The sequence below is a fragment of the Phaseolus vulgaris genome, chromosome 3, assembly GCF_000499845.2.
Source record: "Phaseolus vulgaris cultivar G19833 chromosome 3, P. vulgaris v2.0, whole genome shotgun sequence".
NCBI classification, from domain to species: domain Eukaryota; kingdom Viridiplantae; phylum Streptophyta; class Magnoliopsida; order Fabales; family Fabaceae; genus Phaseolus; species Phaseolus vulgaris.
In genome coordinates, this window is record NC_023757.2 from 25,959,292 (window position 1) to 25,977,985 (window position 18,694).

At 43.1% G+C, this 18,694-nt stretch overlaps 2 protein-coding genes across 2 annotated transcripts; both read right to left on the reverse strand.

Moving 5' to 3' along the window:
- Positions 1-722: 722 nt before the first annotated feature.
- Positions 723-2,323, reverse strand: LOC137806943 (trihelix transcription factor ENAP1). The gene has a single exon (XM_068607340.1). It carries the CDS (start codon positions 1,928-1,930, stop codon positions 1,001-1,003), a length of 930 nt encoding a protein of 309 aa, XP_068463441.1. The 5' UTR covers positions 1,931-2,323; the 3' UTR covers positions 723-1,000.
- Positions 2,324-6,530: 4,207 nt separating this feature from the next.
- On the reverse strand, positions 6,531-7,151 carry LOC137839442 (uncharacterized). The gene is made up of 2 exons (XM_068648557.1): positions 6,699-7,151; positions 6,531-6,611 (listed from the first exon to the last, which is right to left on the reverse strand). The coding sequence occupies exons 1-2, from the start codon at positions 7,149-7,151 to the stop codon at positions 6,531-6,533; spliced, it is 534 nt and encodes a 177-aa protein (XP_068504658.1).
- Between the last annotated feature and the right edge of the window lie 11,543 nt (positions 7,152-18,694).

The following is an 18,694-nucleotide window of genomic DNA, read 5'->3' on the forward strand; positions in this document are numbered from 1 at the left end:
AAATGATTTTCATGGTTTTTCTTTTTTGACGAGAGATGTTTTTTTTAACTTGAACTTAGTTCTTGACAGTAGAAAACACAATATATAGAGAGGTTAGATTTTTTTTCACAAAACAGGTTAGATTATGTGTACAAAAGTTGTGATCAACCAAAAAAGTTGTGATAACAAAGTTGCCAATAAAACAATTGTTGTGCATGGATGAACTAGAATCGTGAAATTGAAGTTTTGTGCCTCGCATGGAGAACATTGTACCTTATCCAATGTATAATAATTTGTATGAGTTCATTTTCATAATTACGAAGTCAAACGCTTCTCTTATATTATCTGGCAACGGAAGTTAGTTTCATACACAGCTTCTTCTTTTGAAAGCGGCTTTTTATAAGATTTCTCGTTGCTGGTTTATGTTTTATAAGATTTGCTTGGAGACATTCCAAAATCATGGCATGGTGAGCTACTCCAAATAAGTGATTTAATCTAAACCAGAATTCCCACAAATAAAGAACACAGCAGCCAGGAAACAGACAAAAATGAATATTCACAGGAAATCCAGAGAACTTCACAATATGCATCAGGCAAAGTGGCCGCACTAGCTGTGCTTAAAGACTATCTTATTCCTAGTGTGATATTCTTATTCCTAAGATTAGTAGCAGCAGTTAACCAGGACAGTTGTTGATGTATTGAACAAAATCCTAGTCCCCACACACAAACAAAGACAAATGGCATGCACAATAACCCTAGTAGTTACTTTTAATAAATCCAAAGTACACAAACCAATTTTGCAAAACATCCTGTCCTCTGGTTTTATTTAAACATAAAAAGAAAAAGACAGCAAGAAAATGAAAAACTACAAAATGAATATCTAAAACTACATTCTCCATTCATCCAACACCAACCTAACACGGATGACCTTAAAATTACAAAAAGAAAAAATGGTAACGGCAATGCAATACCTAAACAAACAATACCGGTAACAGCAATGCAATATCTAAAGACCTTAAGGTTAGGGCTGCTGCGGCGAAGACACAGTCTTGGCCTTCTTCTTTTCTGAAACTGCCTTGGCAAAGGCTTCAACAATCCGTTGTTGAGACTCCAGAATCATCTCAGTGCGCTTCATTTCCATCTCCATCCGCATGCTCTCAATCTCCCTCGCCATCTCCATCTTCATCTGTTCCATCCTCACAAACCCATCTCCTAAAACCTTAATCGCAGCCACCATCTCCCCCACCGGGTCTCTTTCTCTCTTCTTCCCAAAATTAGGGTTAGGGTTTTGATTCAAATTAGGGCTGAATTTCTGATTCCCAACCTTCCCAAACAACTTGGAGCCAGACCCGGGTTGAGCAGGGGCCATCCCGGTGGGAATTCGAATCCTAAACCCACCCGCACCGACACCCGGAAACCCGTTCCTGTACAATTTGTTCAAGCTCCGGGTGTGGCCGTTGTGGCTGATCTCCTGGTACAGATCTTGATCATCGTCGTTGTCGTCATCATCGTTGTCGCTATCGGAATCGTGTTCGGGTTTGACAGGAGAGGGACCTTTCTCCATGGAGTCCATTAGCTTAAAGTGGACCCAGGAGGAGTTGAATCGGGAGACGGGGAGGGAGCGAGCGCGTTGGATCTCGGTGCGGTAGCGCTTGCGGAGCTTCTCCATTTTGTGGCGGCACTGGACGGGGGTTTTGGGAGGAGAGGCGTTGGGGCAGCGGTTTGCTACGGCGTCGGCGACCTCTTGCCAGTGGGTGGCCTTGAGGTTGCCGCGGCCGAGGGAATACCACTTATCACGGTAGGCGTCGATGAGGGCGAGGGTTTCATCGGGTGACCAACAGGGAGGAGGGAGGCGGCGGGAGGAGGGGGGCGCAGGGAGGGGGAGGGGGAGGGGGATGAGGGCTAGGGGGACGGCAGAAGGGGGGTCGGGGGGAGGGGGAGGAGAGGCCATGGAAAAGGAAGGAATGAGAATGAGAGTGGGAGAGGGGTGAGATAGAGTGGGGGAGAGTTGGTTTGGGTTTGGTGGTGGTGGCGTTTGGTAACATAGTGGGTGGTGGTGTGCGGCTGGTTTTGAGATGTGGACAGGATAGGACGAGGGAGGGCACCACCGATTTGGTGGGGGAAGAGGCTAACGTGCGCCGCTCTCACAAAGCGCACCCACTCACTTCACTTGGCCCTCAACTGGACGGTGGTGATTGGGTTTACCATTTTGATGTGGGCTTATCATTATGTGCCAAGAGGTGGAGCTCCTCCAACACCACAATCATCTCATACCTACTAATCCACCAACTTTTCTCAACTATATTACTTTTAATCATTCAAACATTAAATTAAATATACAATACACCACTCTCCAACTTCCCTCTCTCTCTCCACACCACTTCAACTGCCAATGCTACATTTGGATGCACAAATTCCTATTAACGCTCCCCTAAATTTCCATTAACACTCCCATTTTCTTTATTACCATATATACCCTTTATATAAAATAAGTTCAAACTCTAGGATGTTCATTTCTTGCTCTCCAACTGCCCAAGAAGACAGCGAGGTAAAAATCTAATCATAGAAGGGGAGAGAGTGTGAGGATATGACTATTCCAAAAAGATAGAAATAAATTAAGGTTAACGAACTAATTTTACTAAAAGGGCGGAATGAACTTAGCAAGCGGAGAGTGGAAATAGTAAAAGCCACTCAATAATAATGTTGGGTATGCTAAAAGCCTATTTAATTTTTTAAAAAATGAGGGGCCACTTTGTAAACGATTTGGATCAAAACCTTTTGTAAATATTATTTAATTGAAAAGAATAAGTTTTTTATTGTTTAGATTAATAAGCTAATTTATTTAGAAAATACAAGGGATATAATAATGTTATTACGTGATATTTTATTCACACGAGGTAATAATATAAAAGATAAATTACTCTTTGAGTTTTTGGTTTATTCATAAAATTCAATTTGGTTCTCTTAATTGTTTAAAATCTGTTCCGAAGCTAACATATAGTAATGGTTACAAAATTGCCACATAAATAATTTAATTTTTAAAAAAACTAAGTATAATGACATTTTTAAAAGCATGAATTAAACTACTATTAAAAAAATAATTATTTTAAAATGATATTAATTTTTACAATATTTTAATAACCTAATAATTTTTAATTTTTATTTATAGCAGATTTCTCCCGCCTAATAAGTATATTATTAATAAAAAATAATTTTTAAAATAAAATTACTACATTACTAAAGCAACATTTTTTAAACTATTATGTGCATAATTTTATTCAATAAAATAGTACATAGAATTTAGAAATACCTAATGATATATAAAGAGCATATCTTTCTTTCATCTATTTTTGCCACCTAATTGTTCATCTAATTATATATTAATTAACATCTTTCATTGTTTTTTTTTTCAATTAAATGTTTTTTAATTAATTGTGATTGTACTTAAATATGTACAACAAAATAAAATTCATATTTGAATTAAATATTCTCTTAAATGAGTAAGTGCTATTTAATTATGAGAGGTAGAGCGTGAATGCAGGAATTTAAACCAAGCAGTTTATAACGCAGAATAGCAAGATTAAGGAGCAAGTGATGGGTCAGAGCCATACCTTTGAAGATTGATAGTAGAAAGGCGCGAGCTTTGTAAGGAAGGAATTGCAAGAGCTTTAGGAAGAAGATGAACAATGAAGAAATGGGTGTAATTGATGGAATAGTGCTCAGAGCGCGCATCTTTTGAAAGGTATAACGTAAACATTGAGAAGCGTTAGCGACACTCAGCCTCAGCCGCAGGATTGGGCCACGTGTCGAGAGATTAAAGCATAACTTAAGGTGTCATGTCACAAGCACATGAACGTCCCATCACCAGAATGCCACATGGATGGTAAGGCGAGGCCTTAGTCTTTTCACTAAAAACAAGTTATCAGCTCAAGACTGGGGGTTTGTGTACCGACCCGTCCTCAGGCGTTGACCAAAGTCAAACATGCGGTATGACCCATCAAGGGACTCAAAGGAGGAAAGTTAATGTATTGACCGCCTTGGGTGTCACTAGGTATGGGTGTCGCCAGCTTTGGGCGTCGACAGGTTTAGGCGTCGCCCACCTTGAAGGCATAACCCGTTGTCCTAAGAGCGTGCTTTGGCCAAGATGGTGCCACTCCCTCCGATACCCACAAGTAGGAGTGACCGTAGAAGGGGCGACATGGAAGGAGGTGGCGCGGTAGGGGCCTGGAGGCCTCGGGCCTCGGTGTGTCAGAAAGTAAACATAGTTGAGAAAGGTGGATTGAAAGCCACACCTTCAATATCAGTAAGAAGAGCCCCGATCCACGACTTATCCGCGCATGAGATGTAGGAAGGCGGCAGAACGCACCACCGCTGCCCTCTGGAGAAGATACAACCTGTAAGAGGCCACGCCCCAGAGGGGCATCTCCATGCAAGCTACGTAAGCAGTTCAAAAGATTCCCAGGGGAAGTGACTTAGAAACGGGTGCATCAGTTGGCTCCCATGCAGTCACCCCTGGGCGTGCCAACACTCCAACAGGGCTACCACAAGCATCGTGAGGTACACTCACTAGTGAACTTAAGTCAGGAAAGCCACGTGGCGGAAACACCAGCAAAGGTATATAAGGCACAAAGAGAAACAACATAAGGTACGTTTTTCAGATACTCTGTCATTTGGCAAACTGTACGCACTTGTGAACTTGAGAGAGAATTTGAGAGAATTCTGTTACGCACTTCCAAGAGCACGGTTTTTGCCCTGTTCTGATACGGAGGTGCACGGTGTTTCTTGCCCCGATTACTGACTTGAGCGTCAGAGTGCAAACGCCCGCGAGCGTGCCATTTGCCTCTGTGTTGCAGGAAATCTTCACAGGAGGAGGAGTAGTCTCGAAGATCCGCGTTCCACCGTTAAAAGATACGCACGAAGGTGCATGAGTTTCTGGCAGGAACAATACTGATGGTACCATCAGTGTTATTGGTGTGAATAATACTAATGGTGCCATCAATGTTATTGGTGGCAATAATGCTGATGGTACCATCATTGTTATTGGTGGGAATAATACGTTATTGGTGGGAATAATACTGATGGAACCATCAGTGTTAATGGTGGGAATAATACTCATGGTACCATTAGTGTTATTGGTGGGAATAATACTAATGGTACAATCAGTGTTATTGGTGGGAATAATACTGATGGTACCATCAATGTTATTTGTGGGAATAATACTGATGGTACCATCAGTGTTATTGGTGGGAATAATATTGATGGTAGCAACAATGTTATTCGTGGGAATAATACTGATGGTACCATCAGTGTTATTTGTGCGAATAATACTGATGGTACCATCAGTGTTATTGGTGGGAATAATACTGCTGGTACCATCAATGTTATGGGTGGGAATAATACTGATGGTACCATCAGTGTTATTTGTGGGAATAATAATGATGGTACCACTGATTTTTCCTGCAAAACAAAACAGATTTAACACATATGGTACCCCTTTCAAGTTTAGGGTCCAACATGATTAATACCTTTCCTTAGGAAGCCATTTGGCCAACCCTTTAGGAACAAGGTACCTTCTAGCTTTACGTGTTCTAGATATATGTCCAGACTTCATACAATAAAAACAAGTTGCAGAATGCATTGTATTTGAACAACTAAAAGAGGAAAAACCTGTTTTGGAAGGAACAAAAGAACTGCACAGCTTTTTCACATTACTTTTCATTCCAGGATTATATCCTAGACCATTTTTATTAAAAACAGCATTCTGTGAACCTAATAAGGTTTCAAGATTTTCTCTTCCTTTAGTGAAATTTGAGAGTGTTTTTAACAAATATTCAACCTATTTTTCCAGCTTCTTACAATTATCACAGGTTTTTATTGATGCATGCAAACATGTTAATTCAAGGCTAACCAATTCAGTTTTAGCTTTGTGTAATTCTTCTTCAAGAGCCTTAACCTTAGGTTCCAATACCCTATTTACTTTATTCAGTTTGTTACATATGACAGCCAATCTATTTGCTTCATCATGTGTTTCCTTAAAGGCAATTAATAGCTGATCATAATTTTCAGAATCAGTTGAATAGTCACTTACTGAATCAGATGCTGATCCTTCATCATTCACCATGAAGCACAAATTTGCTTCTTCACTTCCAGTTGAAGAGTCACTTGTTGAGGATACATCATTCTCTTCCCAAGAGATATAAGCTCTCTTTCCTTTGCCTCTTTCACTCTTCTTGCTTGCTGATTTTTCTTTGTTTTGATTGTTTGGGTAATCAACCTTTATATGACCTGGTTTGCCACAACCAAAGCAAGTATAACTAGGAGAATTTGAGTCATTGGATTTAGAATACCTTTTTCTTTGTTGAGTTCTGTCTCGGTTCTTTCTTTTCAGAAACCTGCTGAATTTTCTGGTGAGCAGACTCAAGGTCTCATCATGTTCATAATTCTTCTCTTCCTCACTTGTATCATGTTCCATGGTAGTCTGTAAGGCAATTCCTTTGGCTCTTTTCTTCACTGTTTCTTGTTCTTTCAATCTTTTGAGTTCTAACTCATGTTCAATCAATCAATTTTCCAAAGAGTGCTGCAGTAGACATCTTGGATAAATCTCTGGATTCAGAGATTGCTGTTACCTTAGGCTGCCAGATTCTATCAAGGCATTTCAGCACCTTTATGTTGAGCTCTTCCTTGTCAAAGACTTTACCAAGGCCAGTGAGGTGATTTACAATATGTGTAAATCGTTTATGCACATCTGCAATACTCTCTTCTGATTGCATTCTGAACAGTTCGTATTCCTGAATGAGTGAAGGCTTCCTTGCTCGTTTCACATCATCTGTCCCTTCATGGGTTACCTCTAGTACTTCCCACATCTCTTTAGCTGAGCTGCATTGGGACACTCTAAAGAATTCATCCATATTTAGTCCAGAGGTGATGATGTTCTTGGCTAAGGAGTCATATTGAGCCTTCTTCCTCTCAGTTTCACTCCATTCAGACCAAAACTTCTTCACAGTTTCTTCTTTGACAACCTGCATAGGTATAAAAGGTCCACTGACCACTGCATCCCAAATACCCATATCAATAGACTCCATAAAAATTTTCATCCTAATTTTCCAGAAAGCATAGTTAACACCACCAAACATAGGAGATCTATTGATAGACGCACCTTCAGCAAAAGGCATTTTAAACTCAGACATCATGCATACACTTGAGCAAAATACAAGCCCTAGCTCTTGATACCAATTGTTAGAGTTAAACAGTGTCTAAGTTCAAGAGGGGAGGGGTGAATTGAGCTTATCAAATTTTCGCAAAAGAAACTGTTTTACAGTGTAACAGAGGTGAAAAGAACAAATTGATTTTAAACGAAACAGATTGTTTTTACAAATGACTTTAGCACAAACAGAACTTGATCAACAAGGTTTAGATCAACCAGCAGAAATAACATAAATAAATTGATTAACTTTCACAACTTAAAAAGTTACAGTTTGTAGCACAGGATTAATCAATTTTACTTAACACAAAGCATATAGAGTAATGAACACATGTCACAGTTCAGTCAAGGAAAACAATTCACCCTTTTTCCATATTACAAATTTACACAGCAGCTTGATTTATGTTTAGAAGATTGATTGACAAGCTAGAATGGCAGATTTAATCAGGTCCAGAGTTAACAAATTTAGATTCAAAAGAACAGATTCCTTTCTTGACAGATTATGTGAAAACTTAGAATTAAGTGCAGGGATGAGAAGAGAAACACAAGAGAATTTTTATACTGGTTCACTCATCAAGAAATACGTCCAGTTCACGTTACTCCAAGGTGAAATCCACTAAAACAGATACAATCAATTACAGCACACACAACAGTTCTTGAACCCTTCAAGAACTTCAACAACCAAGGCTGAAAAACACTATTTGAGCATACCTTGCACTCCAAGAAACCCTATCTAGAGTGACTAACACTTACACCTATTACAAGAATGAATAAGGGAAAGATTACACCTGAAATTGTGTTGCAAGAACATAAACCAGTTGTTCTATTTGCTCCAAGACAGTACCAACACCTTCAACCAGCACAAGGTTCTTCAAGAACAAGCTGACATGTATTTCTCTTTTGAAAAACCTTTGCAAAACCTTTTCAATTCTCTTTTTCACACACGAAATGTTGTATCTCTATCAAAACTGTGATTGTTCAGCATCCCTTTACGTGAGAAGGGAATTTTATTTTATAGAGAACAGTTTCTAACCACTTTTCAAAAAACAGTTTCAGAGCAGTTTAAAAAACAACAGATTGATTCTAAAAACAACAGGTTAAATGTTAACAAAACTGCCAGCTCAGCTTAATTGAAATAACAGACTGAGCTGTACCTTTGGTGCCCTAACTGAATTTCGAAAAGCCTTTCAACAGAGCAAAAATAAACCTATTGTTTATCAAGAAAACAGATTTATTTTTGTACTGAATGAAACCTTTTAAGAAAACTTTAAGAAGCTTTTCCAAAACCATTTAACCACATCATGAGCTTGATCTTACTACCTTGGTTTGACATCTAGGATAGGTCATGCAGCAAAAGGCAACCTTGAATACACATAAGCCTAAAATACAGAATCATCTAAGACACATAGCAACCTTCAAAGCAAACTAGCTAAAGACTACATCAAACACCCCAATGCAAGGTTGAGATGAGCTTCATCCATCTCCAACAATCTCTCCCTGTTTGATGGAGACAAAAACTCCTTTGCTTTGTATACTTGACGATCAAAACTGCACTGTACTAGCTTCCAAGAAAACTGCACAACAACATTTAGAGATAAAACCAGAATATAACAGTATATGAGTTTTGTGCTACCTCCCTGCAGCTTGAGCCAAATCATCAACTTATGTGAGCACTCTTTCATCTGTCCTTCTCCCCCTTTGGGTTCATCAAAGAGAGTAGAACATTTAATAAAAGAAGCACACCACAGATATGCATAACAGTTCAAACTAAAGCCAGTTTATAGGTCTATTACAAACCAAAACAGAATAAAACCGATGCAGAAAAAAATAGAAAAACCCAATTGTTCAACAAGACATAAGGAAAAAAAACTTTGAAAAGATCACTTGTTATAGTGGTAGAGCTCGGCTAGCTGCTCCTGAACTCCTTCAATTAGGTCATCCAAGTGTTGAAACCTGGCTTGAGTCATTTCATAGTATTCCTTTTGGTCGTATGTGAGGGTATCCAGCCTGAGTAGAACTTGCCTTTCGAACATGGATAGAGGTTCACCTCTATGCACAGGTTCCTGATACGCAACCAATGCATTTTTGGCTTGTAGCAGCAACATCCTCATTTGCGAAAGAGTGAACCGGTGACTCATCCATGTGCTGCACACCATCAACATTTTCTTCTTCTTCATCTCTTGGATTAGCTGCTTCATTCTCAACTCTATTTGCAGCATTCCTTCGAAAGATCTAGCTGTCTTCCTCCTTTTGGAACCCCATTTTCAAGAGAGTGGAGTTGTCTATTTCACTTGTTGCCTTAATGGTGTCATTTCTCTCATTTGTAGTATCAACTTCAAAATAGTCAATTAGTTTTGATACAAAAATTGCATATGGAAAACGATAATCGGTAAGCCTTGTTGATTTGAGCATATGCTCTACCATTGTACTTACCCAATTTACCTTGAGTTGATTCATTATACAGTATAGCAGAATCAAATCCTCTTCATGGAGAGTAGCATGATTGCTTCCTCTAGGAGTAAGTTGCCAAGCAATTATGTAGGCTAGGAGTATTGGAATTAAGGTCAGATTACCAGCATGAAATCTTGCCATTGGTCCAGCAGGATTTCTGATCAGGAGTCCTAAAAAGGGCCCCAGCTAAGCCTAAACCATGCCTTCAAAAAGGGTGTGTTGCCTGGACCTTTTAGTGAATTGCTGATCAGGAGTCACCTCGCCACGTTCGCTGAAATCTGACGACGTGCCGTGGCTCACATCGCCGCTGAGAGCGAAGTCTCCGAGAAAAGGGGAAATGTGGCCCCAGCTAAGCCCCGCACTCAGACGAGGATTCAGCCGCAGAGGGTGATGGAGGCGGCGGCAGGGAAGAAGGATCAAAGGATGCGTCATCCTTATGACCCAAAGAAGAGCAAGGGGAAGGGGCCGGGGCAGCCCAAAGAGTCTAATCGCCCGCCGAGGTACGAGTACGTGATGGGATTGGCTTACCTGATCGCCATCTCGAACATTGCTGCCAGGCTCAAAGTGCCTGAGAAGACAACAAATAATGTGTTGGGACTAAAACCAGACGCGTGGTGTGAGTTCCACAAGAGCTTTGGCCACTCCATCAATTCGTGTTTGGCTTTGGGATACCAACTCACCGAGTAGGTCAAGTGTGGGTTCTTGAAGGACTACTTGCTGGAGAAGCAAGCGGGGCAATCATCAGGTTCACAACCGGCAAGTAGTGAGGGACAACAACACGAGGTAACCATTCACGGCGAGATCCACACCATAGCTGGTGGATTCTCGGGTGGTGGGTGTACTGCATTGCAGCGAAAGAAGTATGCAAGGTCCGTGATGTCAGTGGAGGTTTTTGAGGATCACTCACCCGACGTGGACATTACGTTCACCAAAGAAGACCTTAGGGATGTTGTGCCTCACGACAATGACCCTATTGTAATCTCGCTTGTTACGACGGGGAGGATGGTCCATCGGGTGCTGGTCGATCAAGGAAGCTCGACAGATGTGATGTTTTGGCCGACTTTCGAAAAGTTACAATTATCCCCTGACCAACTGAGGCCATATGGGGGCTGCTTATTGTTGAAGATGGATGAAGCTCATCTCTCTACCTAGCCTTAATGTGTTTGATGTAGATGTTAGCTAGGTTGCTTTGTAGGATGCTATATGTCTTAGATGATCTCGTTCTTTAGGGTTGTATGTATTCAAGGTTGCCTTTTGCTGCATGACCCATCCTAGATGCCAAATCAAGGTAGTAAGATCAAGCTCATGATGTGGTTAAACGGTTTTGGAAAAGCTTTTTAAAGTTTTCTTAAATGGTTTGATTGAGTACAAAAATAAATCTGTTTTATTGAGAAGCAATCGGTTTATTTCTTCTCTGTTAAAAGGCTTTTCGAAATTATGTTAGGGCACCAAAGGTACAACTCAGTCTGTTATTTCAGTTAAGCTGAGCTGGCAGCTTTATCAGTTTTTAACCTGTTGTTTTTCAGAATCAATCTGTTGTTTTGCTAACTGCTCTGTAACTGTTTTTTAAAAGTGGTTAGAAACTGTTTTCTATAAAATAAAATGCCCTTCTCACGTAAAGTTATGCTGAACAATCACAATTTTGACAGAGATACAACATTTTGTGTGTGAGAAAGTGAATTGAAAAGGTTTTGCAAAGGGTTTTCAAAAGTGAAATACATGTGAGCTTGTTCTTGAAGAACCTTGTGCTGAATGAAGGTGCTGGTATTGTCTTGGAGCAAATAGAACAACTGGTTTATGTTCTTGCAACACTGTTTCAGGTGTAATCTTTTCCTTATTATTCTTGTATTGGTTTTGAGTGTTAGCCACTCTACATAGGGTTTCTTGGAGTGCAAGGTATGTTGGAATAGTGTTTTTCAGCCTTTATTGTTGAGGTTCTTGAAGGGTTCAAGAACTGCTGTGTGTCTGTAATTGATTGTATCAGTGTTTAGTGGATTACACCTTGGAGTGAGGTGAACTGGACGTAGCTCTTGATGAGTGAACCAGTATAAAAATTCTTGTGTGATTCTTCTCTCATCCCTGCTCTTAATTCTGTAATTGCACATAATCTGTCAAGAAAGGAATCTGTTATATTGAAACTAAATCTGTTAATTCTGGACCTGGTTAAATATGCTGTTCTAACTTGTTAATCAATCCTCTAATCATAAATCAAGCTGCTGTGTGAATCTGTAATAGGATAAGAAGGGTGAACTGGTTCTTTTAACTAAACTGTGACATTTGATTCATTACTCTAGATGGCTTATGCTAAGTAAAAATTGATTAATTTTTTGCTTTAAACAACAACTTTATAAACTGAGAAAGTTAATCAATTTGGTTCTGGTATTGCTGCCGATTGATCTAAACTGTGCTGATCTTGTTTTGATTGGGCTAGATTCATTTGTAAAAACAATCTGTTCCGTTTAATATCAATATGTTCTTTTCACCTCTGTTACATAGTAAATTAGATTGTTTTGCGAAAATTTGATAAGCTCAATTCACCCCTCCCCTCTTGATCTTAGACACTGCTTAACTCTAACAATTGGTATCAAGAGCTAGGGCTTGTATTTTGCTCAAGTGTATGCATGATGTCTGAGTTTAAAATGCCTTTTGCTGAAGGTGCGTCTATTAATAGACCTCCTATGTTTGGTGGTGTTAACTATGCTTTCTGCAAAATCAGGATGAAAATCTTTATGGAGTCTATTGACATGGGAATCTGGGATGCAGTGGTCAGTGGACCTTTCATACCTATGCAGGTTGTCAAAGAAGAAACAATAAAGAAGCCTTGGTCTGAATGGAGTGAAACCGAGAAGAAGAAGGCACAATATGACTCCTTAGCCAAGAATATCATCATTTCTGCACTGAATATGGATGAGTTCTTTAGAGTCTCTCAATGCAACTCAGCTAAGGAGATGTGGGAGGTACTAGAGGTAACTCATGAAGGGACTGATGATGTGAAACGGGCAAGGAAGCACTCACTAATTCAGGAATATGAACTGTTCAGAATGCAATCAGAAGAAAGTAGTGCAGATGTGCAGAAACGATTTACACATATTGTAAATCACCTCACCGGCCTTGGTAAAGTCTTTGACAAGGAAGAGCTCAACATAAAGGAAGTCTTTGTGTCATCATTTGACAATGGATCCCCAAGTCAGGCCGATCCGCCAGAGAAGGAGAAAGTTCAACGAAGAAAAGAGGCAGGCGATCAGGGATGAGACGCAGAAACTCCTCGCGGCAGTCCATATCAGGGAGATTCAATATCCAGAATGACTCGCCAATGTCGTTCTTGTCAAGAAGAGCAGTGGGAAGTGGCGAATGTGTGTTGATTTTACGGATCTGAATAAAGCCTGTCCAAAGGATTCTTATCCTTTGCCGAGTATAGATGCCCTGGTAGACAGTGCGTCAGGGTGTAAATTGCTCAGCTTCTTGGACGCCTTCTTGGGATATAACCAGATTAAGATGCATCCCATGGATGAGGAAAAGACTGCTTTCATGACGGAAAGGTCATGCTATTGCTACAAGGTGATGCCTTTTGGGCTGAAGAACGCGGGAGCCACGTACCGGAGGCTAATGGATAAGGTGCTCGTGCCTATGCTTGGGCGGAACGTGCAAGCGTATGTTGACGACATGGTTGTGACAACTATGGAAAAGAGCAGGCACGTTACTGATCTAGAGGAGCTGTTCGTTACAATAGCCAAGTACAAGCTGAAATTGAATCCCGAGAAATGCATTTTCGGCGTGGAGGCAGGGAAGTTTCTGGGATTTCTCTTGATTGAGATGGGAATCGAGGCAAATCCCGACAAGTGTGCTGCCATTCTGGCGATGAAGAGTCCTACCACTGTAAAGGAGGTGCAACAGCTCACAGGCCGGATGGCCGCTCTATCTCGGTTCGTGTCTGCCAGTGGAGAAAAGGGCCACCCGTACTTCCAATGTCTGAAGAGGAATAACAGGTTTGTCTGGACGAGGGAGTGTGAAGAAGCTTTTGCGAAGCTCAAAGAGTATTTGGCGAGCCCGCTGGTTCTGTGCAAACCTCAAATGGGAACGCCCCTCAGGTTATATTTTGTCATAACTGAGAAGGCGATAAGTGCGGTGCTCGTCCAAGATCAAGATCAAGTCCAGAAACCTATCTATTTTGTTAGCAAGGTGTTGTAGGGCCCAAAAGTGAGAAATCAGTCTTTAGAGAAAGCAGCGCTAGCGGTCGTGTTTTCGGCGAGGAGGCTGCGTCATTACTTCCAGAGCTTTACAGTGTTGGTAATGAATGACTTACCCTTTCCATTGGCGATCAGTCCAGAAGGAGATGTGGGAGGTACTAGAGCTTTACAGAAGGTTTTGAAGAAACCGGATGTAGCTGGGAGTGATCTTGCCTGTTGACCAGAACGTTGGAACTTGCCTCGTCAAACTTGGATCGACGTGTGCACCGCTTCAACCTCCGTCCTCCGCCAAGATCCACCTCAAGAACCTGCAAAAGAACAGAGCGGCGCCGCTGCGGCCGATCGCACTCCAACGCCCAAGTCAGTGACCGAACCACCAAATACTAAGAGCAATAACACTCAAGAACTCTCAAGGAGCCGTGCAATGTTCTCTCTCACAGTATGCTCAAGAACTCGCAAGCGTAAAGAGTATAATCTGAACGTGCGTACCTCGAAAGTTCGTTGGGAAACCCTTTTATACCTGGTCACTTTCTCTCTCCTGGCAGTTACAGACCTGGACACGTGGCTCGCATCCAGTCGTACACGTGCCATCATCTGGAGCCTCCTTGACTTGGGCGCTGCTTCTGACTCTCTTTTGGCTAAGTTACTTATTCATGGTACTGCCCAGTGCATAGCTAACTTGGGAGTGCGATCTCTACTGGAACTGGCGAGTTAGGGTGCCTTCGTACACCTTCCCTGTGGTCTCGCCGGCCGCCTTCATAATCTGCACCACCTTCATCTCTGGCGATGTGCTTGCTCTGGCGATCTCCAATCACTAGGTCGCCTGAGTTTACATCTGGCGACTTCATCTTTAACCCGGTGATTGCCGATTCTGGTATGCTGGAGATCGGAACACGCCAACTTAATAACTGGCGACTTCACGAGCCCCCCGACTTCTTTCCCTTCTGCCAACCTGACGTATTGTCAACACGCTGATACCGTAGCTTGATGCCACGTCATCACTTCCGACTACCAGGGCGGTACACAAGCCCCCCAGTCTTAAGCGAAGACTTGTCCAGCGAAAAGACTAAAAGGGTCACGCCAATACCGGTCTACGTGGCACTGACGCAGAATTTCAAGTGGTTGTACTTTCTGCTTCTCTGGCGCTCCACCAAACCCCTCACCCATCGCTCGACACGTGGCTTCATCAACGGTTACCTTCAATTAACGTTTGCGCTTCCCAAACCCATTTCGAAAAACCCTTAAACCCATCTTCGCTCCACTGTTCCATCACTTTTCTTCGTATCCTCAAACGCTCCAACTCTCTTATGCAAAAAAGCTCTCAGCGTTCTTCAACATTCTGAATCACCAACATTCTTCATCGCCTTCCTGATCATAAAAAGGTACTTCCTTTCCTTCTTCTGGTGGTTTTTCCTGCATTTTAACCGATTCGCATCATCCTTTAACTGTCTGGTGCATACGTTGTGGGTTGTCTTTTCCATTTCTCCTTTCTCGTAACTTAGGGCTTCGTCAATCGTTGCAACGAACCTACGTTCGTTCGTTTTTCACCCTTCTCCCATGATCGAGTCAGCCTCTGCGAACCCTGATCATTTTTCCTTTTCTTCTTCCTTTGCAGCTTCAACAATGACTCGCTCAAAGATCACCCCAAATCCTCCTCCTTCATCACGAAACCCCTCCTTACAAGCACACGACCCACCGCGAGCACGCGGCGCTTCGTCTTCTCAGGCTGAGAGGCCTGCACCTTCCCGCCCCAACCTGGCCCAGGCTACTCCGCCTGTCACCGGAGGAGCCTCCATCCCCCCACCAGACTTCAAAAAACTATATCCCTGGGCCAACTCGACCCTGTTGGGGGAAACATCTTCTGTGAACACTGCTGGGGCAGTTCTGCGATTGACGAAGGGGGATGAGCCTCACCAATCATTCCACAAAGAGCACGACGAGAAGATGACAGTGCTACCTTGCCCCCCTGGCCTGCCAGTTTGTGCTGACGACAAGGCAAACAACGGTGGACCCTTCTGTTTCGTCTACACAACCTTGTTCAAGAAGGTGAAACTCAGGTTTCCCTTCACTCGCTTTGAGAGGGAGCTTCTCACCGAGCTCAACATCGCCGCCGCCCAGCTTCATCCCAACAGTTGGGCGTTTGTGTGGGCATTCCAAGTCATGTGCGACCACCTGGGGTTGCCAACATCTGTGGATGTCTTCTTGTTTCTTTTTGAAGCCAAGCACCCAGGAGATCGCCTGTGGGTTAGCTTGAACGGGATTGCTGGGAGGTCGATCCTCTCCATCTTCCAGCAATCCTATAAAGACTGGAAGGGCAAGTTCGTCCAGATACGCCCCAATGATAGGGACGCTTCCTTGCGCGACGGTTTCCCCTTGTACTGGGTAAACAAGGGGAACAAAGAGTCCAAAAGCTGCTTCAGGAGACCCAGAAGTCCTGATAGCATGGGCGCTTTGGACAGAGATCTCTGTTTCTTCTGGAAGAGTGAGGCGGACGCCAACATCACCTTCCTCACCACCACACTCATCTGCTTCGAGTTCTTCGAGGACCAACTCGAAATTCGAATAGGTTAGAACGCTTAAGTTCTTGTTCTGATACTACTTCTGTTAACTGTTTCTGGGCGTCTTGTGCGTTGTGCGCAAGACTTTGGTTTTATTTTTCTGCACCCTTTATCTGCTTTGCTGCATATTGCCTTATGCCTTTATTTTCTCTCTGAACTAACCCATGCATTTTTGCTCTATGCAGATAATATGTTGGGCCAGGGCAAGCTCGCTGAACTGAGGGCGCTCGCCCGAACCCACTGGTTGGCATCGGGTTCCCAAACCGTGCCAAACTCTGTGGTGGAGATCGCCGCTGCTCAAGGCAGATCGCCACCCAGGGCCCAACTTCCTCTGAGGCCCAACCCGCCAACCAACGGAAAAAGCTTGTCCTCAGGAGACCCAAGAGGAAAGCTCCCCAAGTAGTCCATGAGGAGGAAGAGGAAGATGACGAGGTAACCGAAGATGGCCTTGTCACGAAGAGGAAGAGGGTGGCACCTTCTTCTCCACCTGCTCCACCCCCTCTTCCAACATCAACACCGCCGTCTACGCCTGCTCCTCCTCCATCATTGCCACCTCCACCAGCTCCTGCTTCACCAGTCCAAGCCATTCCATTGGCATCTGCGCCACCTGCGGTTGAGGCCCCCGAGCCAAACTTCATAGAGGACCCCCCGAGCGCCTCCATGCCTTGTGCAACAGCTGGAGGGGGTCCTCCTTCAAATGCCTCAGCCGCAGGCGTTGCTCCAATCGGGGATGAAGTTGCTCATAACTCTCCAATTCTAATTACTGAATCCCCGACGTCGCCACCTCGCCAAGAAGCACCTGCTGATCAACCAACTAAAGAAGGTGGCGGCGAGAGCCAACAACAGGCCCAACCGGCGCCTCCACAGGCAGGTCTCTCCATTGAGGTTAAGAGGATGTGGGAGCCTTTCTCTGCTAAACTGAAGATGATGGCAGAAGACTTCCCCACCATTATATCTAGAGCTGTGGAGAGCTCCACCAGGAAGCTCCAGGATGACCTCTTCAACCTTCGAACTGAGAATAGCACTATGAGGGTTGAGGTGGAGAAGTTGTCCTTCAATCTGACACTCGCGGAGGTTGAACACTCCCGAGTAGAAGATGCGATGAGCACCGAGCTCCGGTTGGCACGCAAGGAGGCCACCGATCTACGCCACAAGGTGCAGCTTCTGGCCCAAGAGAAAATTGAGCTGGAGAGCAAGATTGTACCTTATCGCGTTAAGGTGGCTGACCTAGAGGCCTCAATAAAAGCTGACGCCGCCAAGGTGAAGAAACTGGAAGAAAGGTCAGCCGACCGGGAGGTCTTCCTTGGAAAGGTGGAGAAAGCGAGGGATGACGCCATGGCTGAGCTTGCCGCAGCCAACAAGGAAAAAGGGGAGATTGCTGCTGAACTGGGCCAGGTGCAAGCAGAATCCAAGAAGGTTGCTGAAGACCTTCTCCAGGCTCAAGAAACCAACGAAAAACTCAAGAAGCAAGTTGAAGAGCTGGAGCAGCAGAACAAGGGGCTGAAGGAACAAACTGAAGAACTCAAGAAACAAATTGTAGAACTTAATCTGAGTTCTGCCCAAATTCTGGCTGCTGGATTCGAGGCCGCACGGGAACAGTTCGCCTGCTTGTTCCCTGATCTGGATCTTAGCATGGTGTCCCTTAACAATGAGGTGGTGGATGGAAAGGTGGTTCCTGCTGAAGACTGATCAATTTCCTCCATCCACTACCTTTATGTTTTCTCTTTGTATATAATTGTAATGAAATTTTTTCCTTTTTCTGCATATGCATTCTTGAACTGATACTCATTTTAATGACAAAGTCTGTGTATTTCCTCTTATATCTTCTTTAGCTGCTTTAACTTCCCTTGCGCAATTTACTTCAGAGAAATGACTTAGTAATTTCGTAGGCACGATCTTATACTTGACTGCTTCGAGCCACTTCAACTTCGAATAATAATCACTTTAACAACTTGTAATCTTAAGGCAATTAACCTTAGCGCAAAATTACTCTTCAAGCAACGAACTTTAACTCAACTATTGGCTTAAAACATCGCTTCACCCGATCTGCTTCATCAAAACGGGTTTCTAACTTTCCCGCCACTGTTTGAACTTTTTCTGGTCGCCAAAGACTCTTGGCGATATCAGCTTCTTTCTGGCTTCATACCTTGGCCATTGTTCTTTATCTGGGGTAGAGGCGCCTTTCGGATCCTTCTCTACCTTCCTGAACTTCAGAACAAAAGACCGGGTGGCTAGGCGCTCTCTTCGAACCTACCTTAGCCACCTTCCAAACTTCTTCCACCCTTTACACCATACCTGAACTCGTTCGAGACGAGAAG

Bases quoted from the DNA above. Each gene is read 5' to 3' on its own strand.
- LOC137839442 (XM_068648557.1), bottom strand. From the start codon at position 7,151: ATGCCTTTTGCTGAAGGTGCGTCTATCAATAGATCTCCTATGTTTGGT. The intron at 6,612-6,698 runs GTAAATCACCTC...AGAATCTGGCAG, and splicing joins ATAAACGATTTACACATATT to CCTAAGGTAACAGCAATCTC.
- LOC137806943 (XM_068607340.1), bottom strand. From the start codon at position 1,930: ATGGCCTCTCCTCCCCCTCCCCCCGACCCCCCTTCTGCCGTCCCCCTA.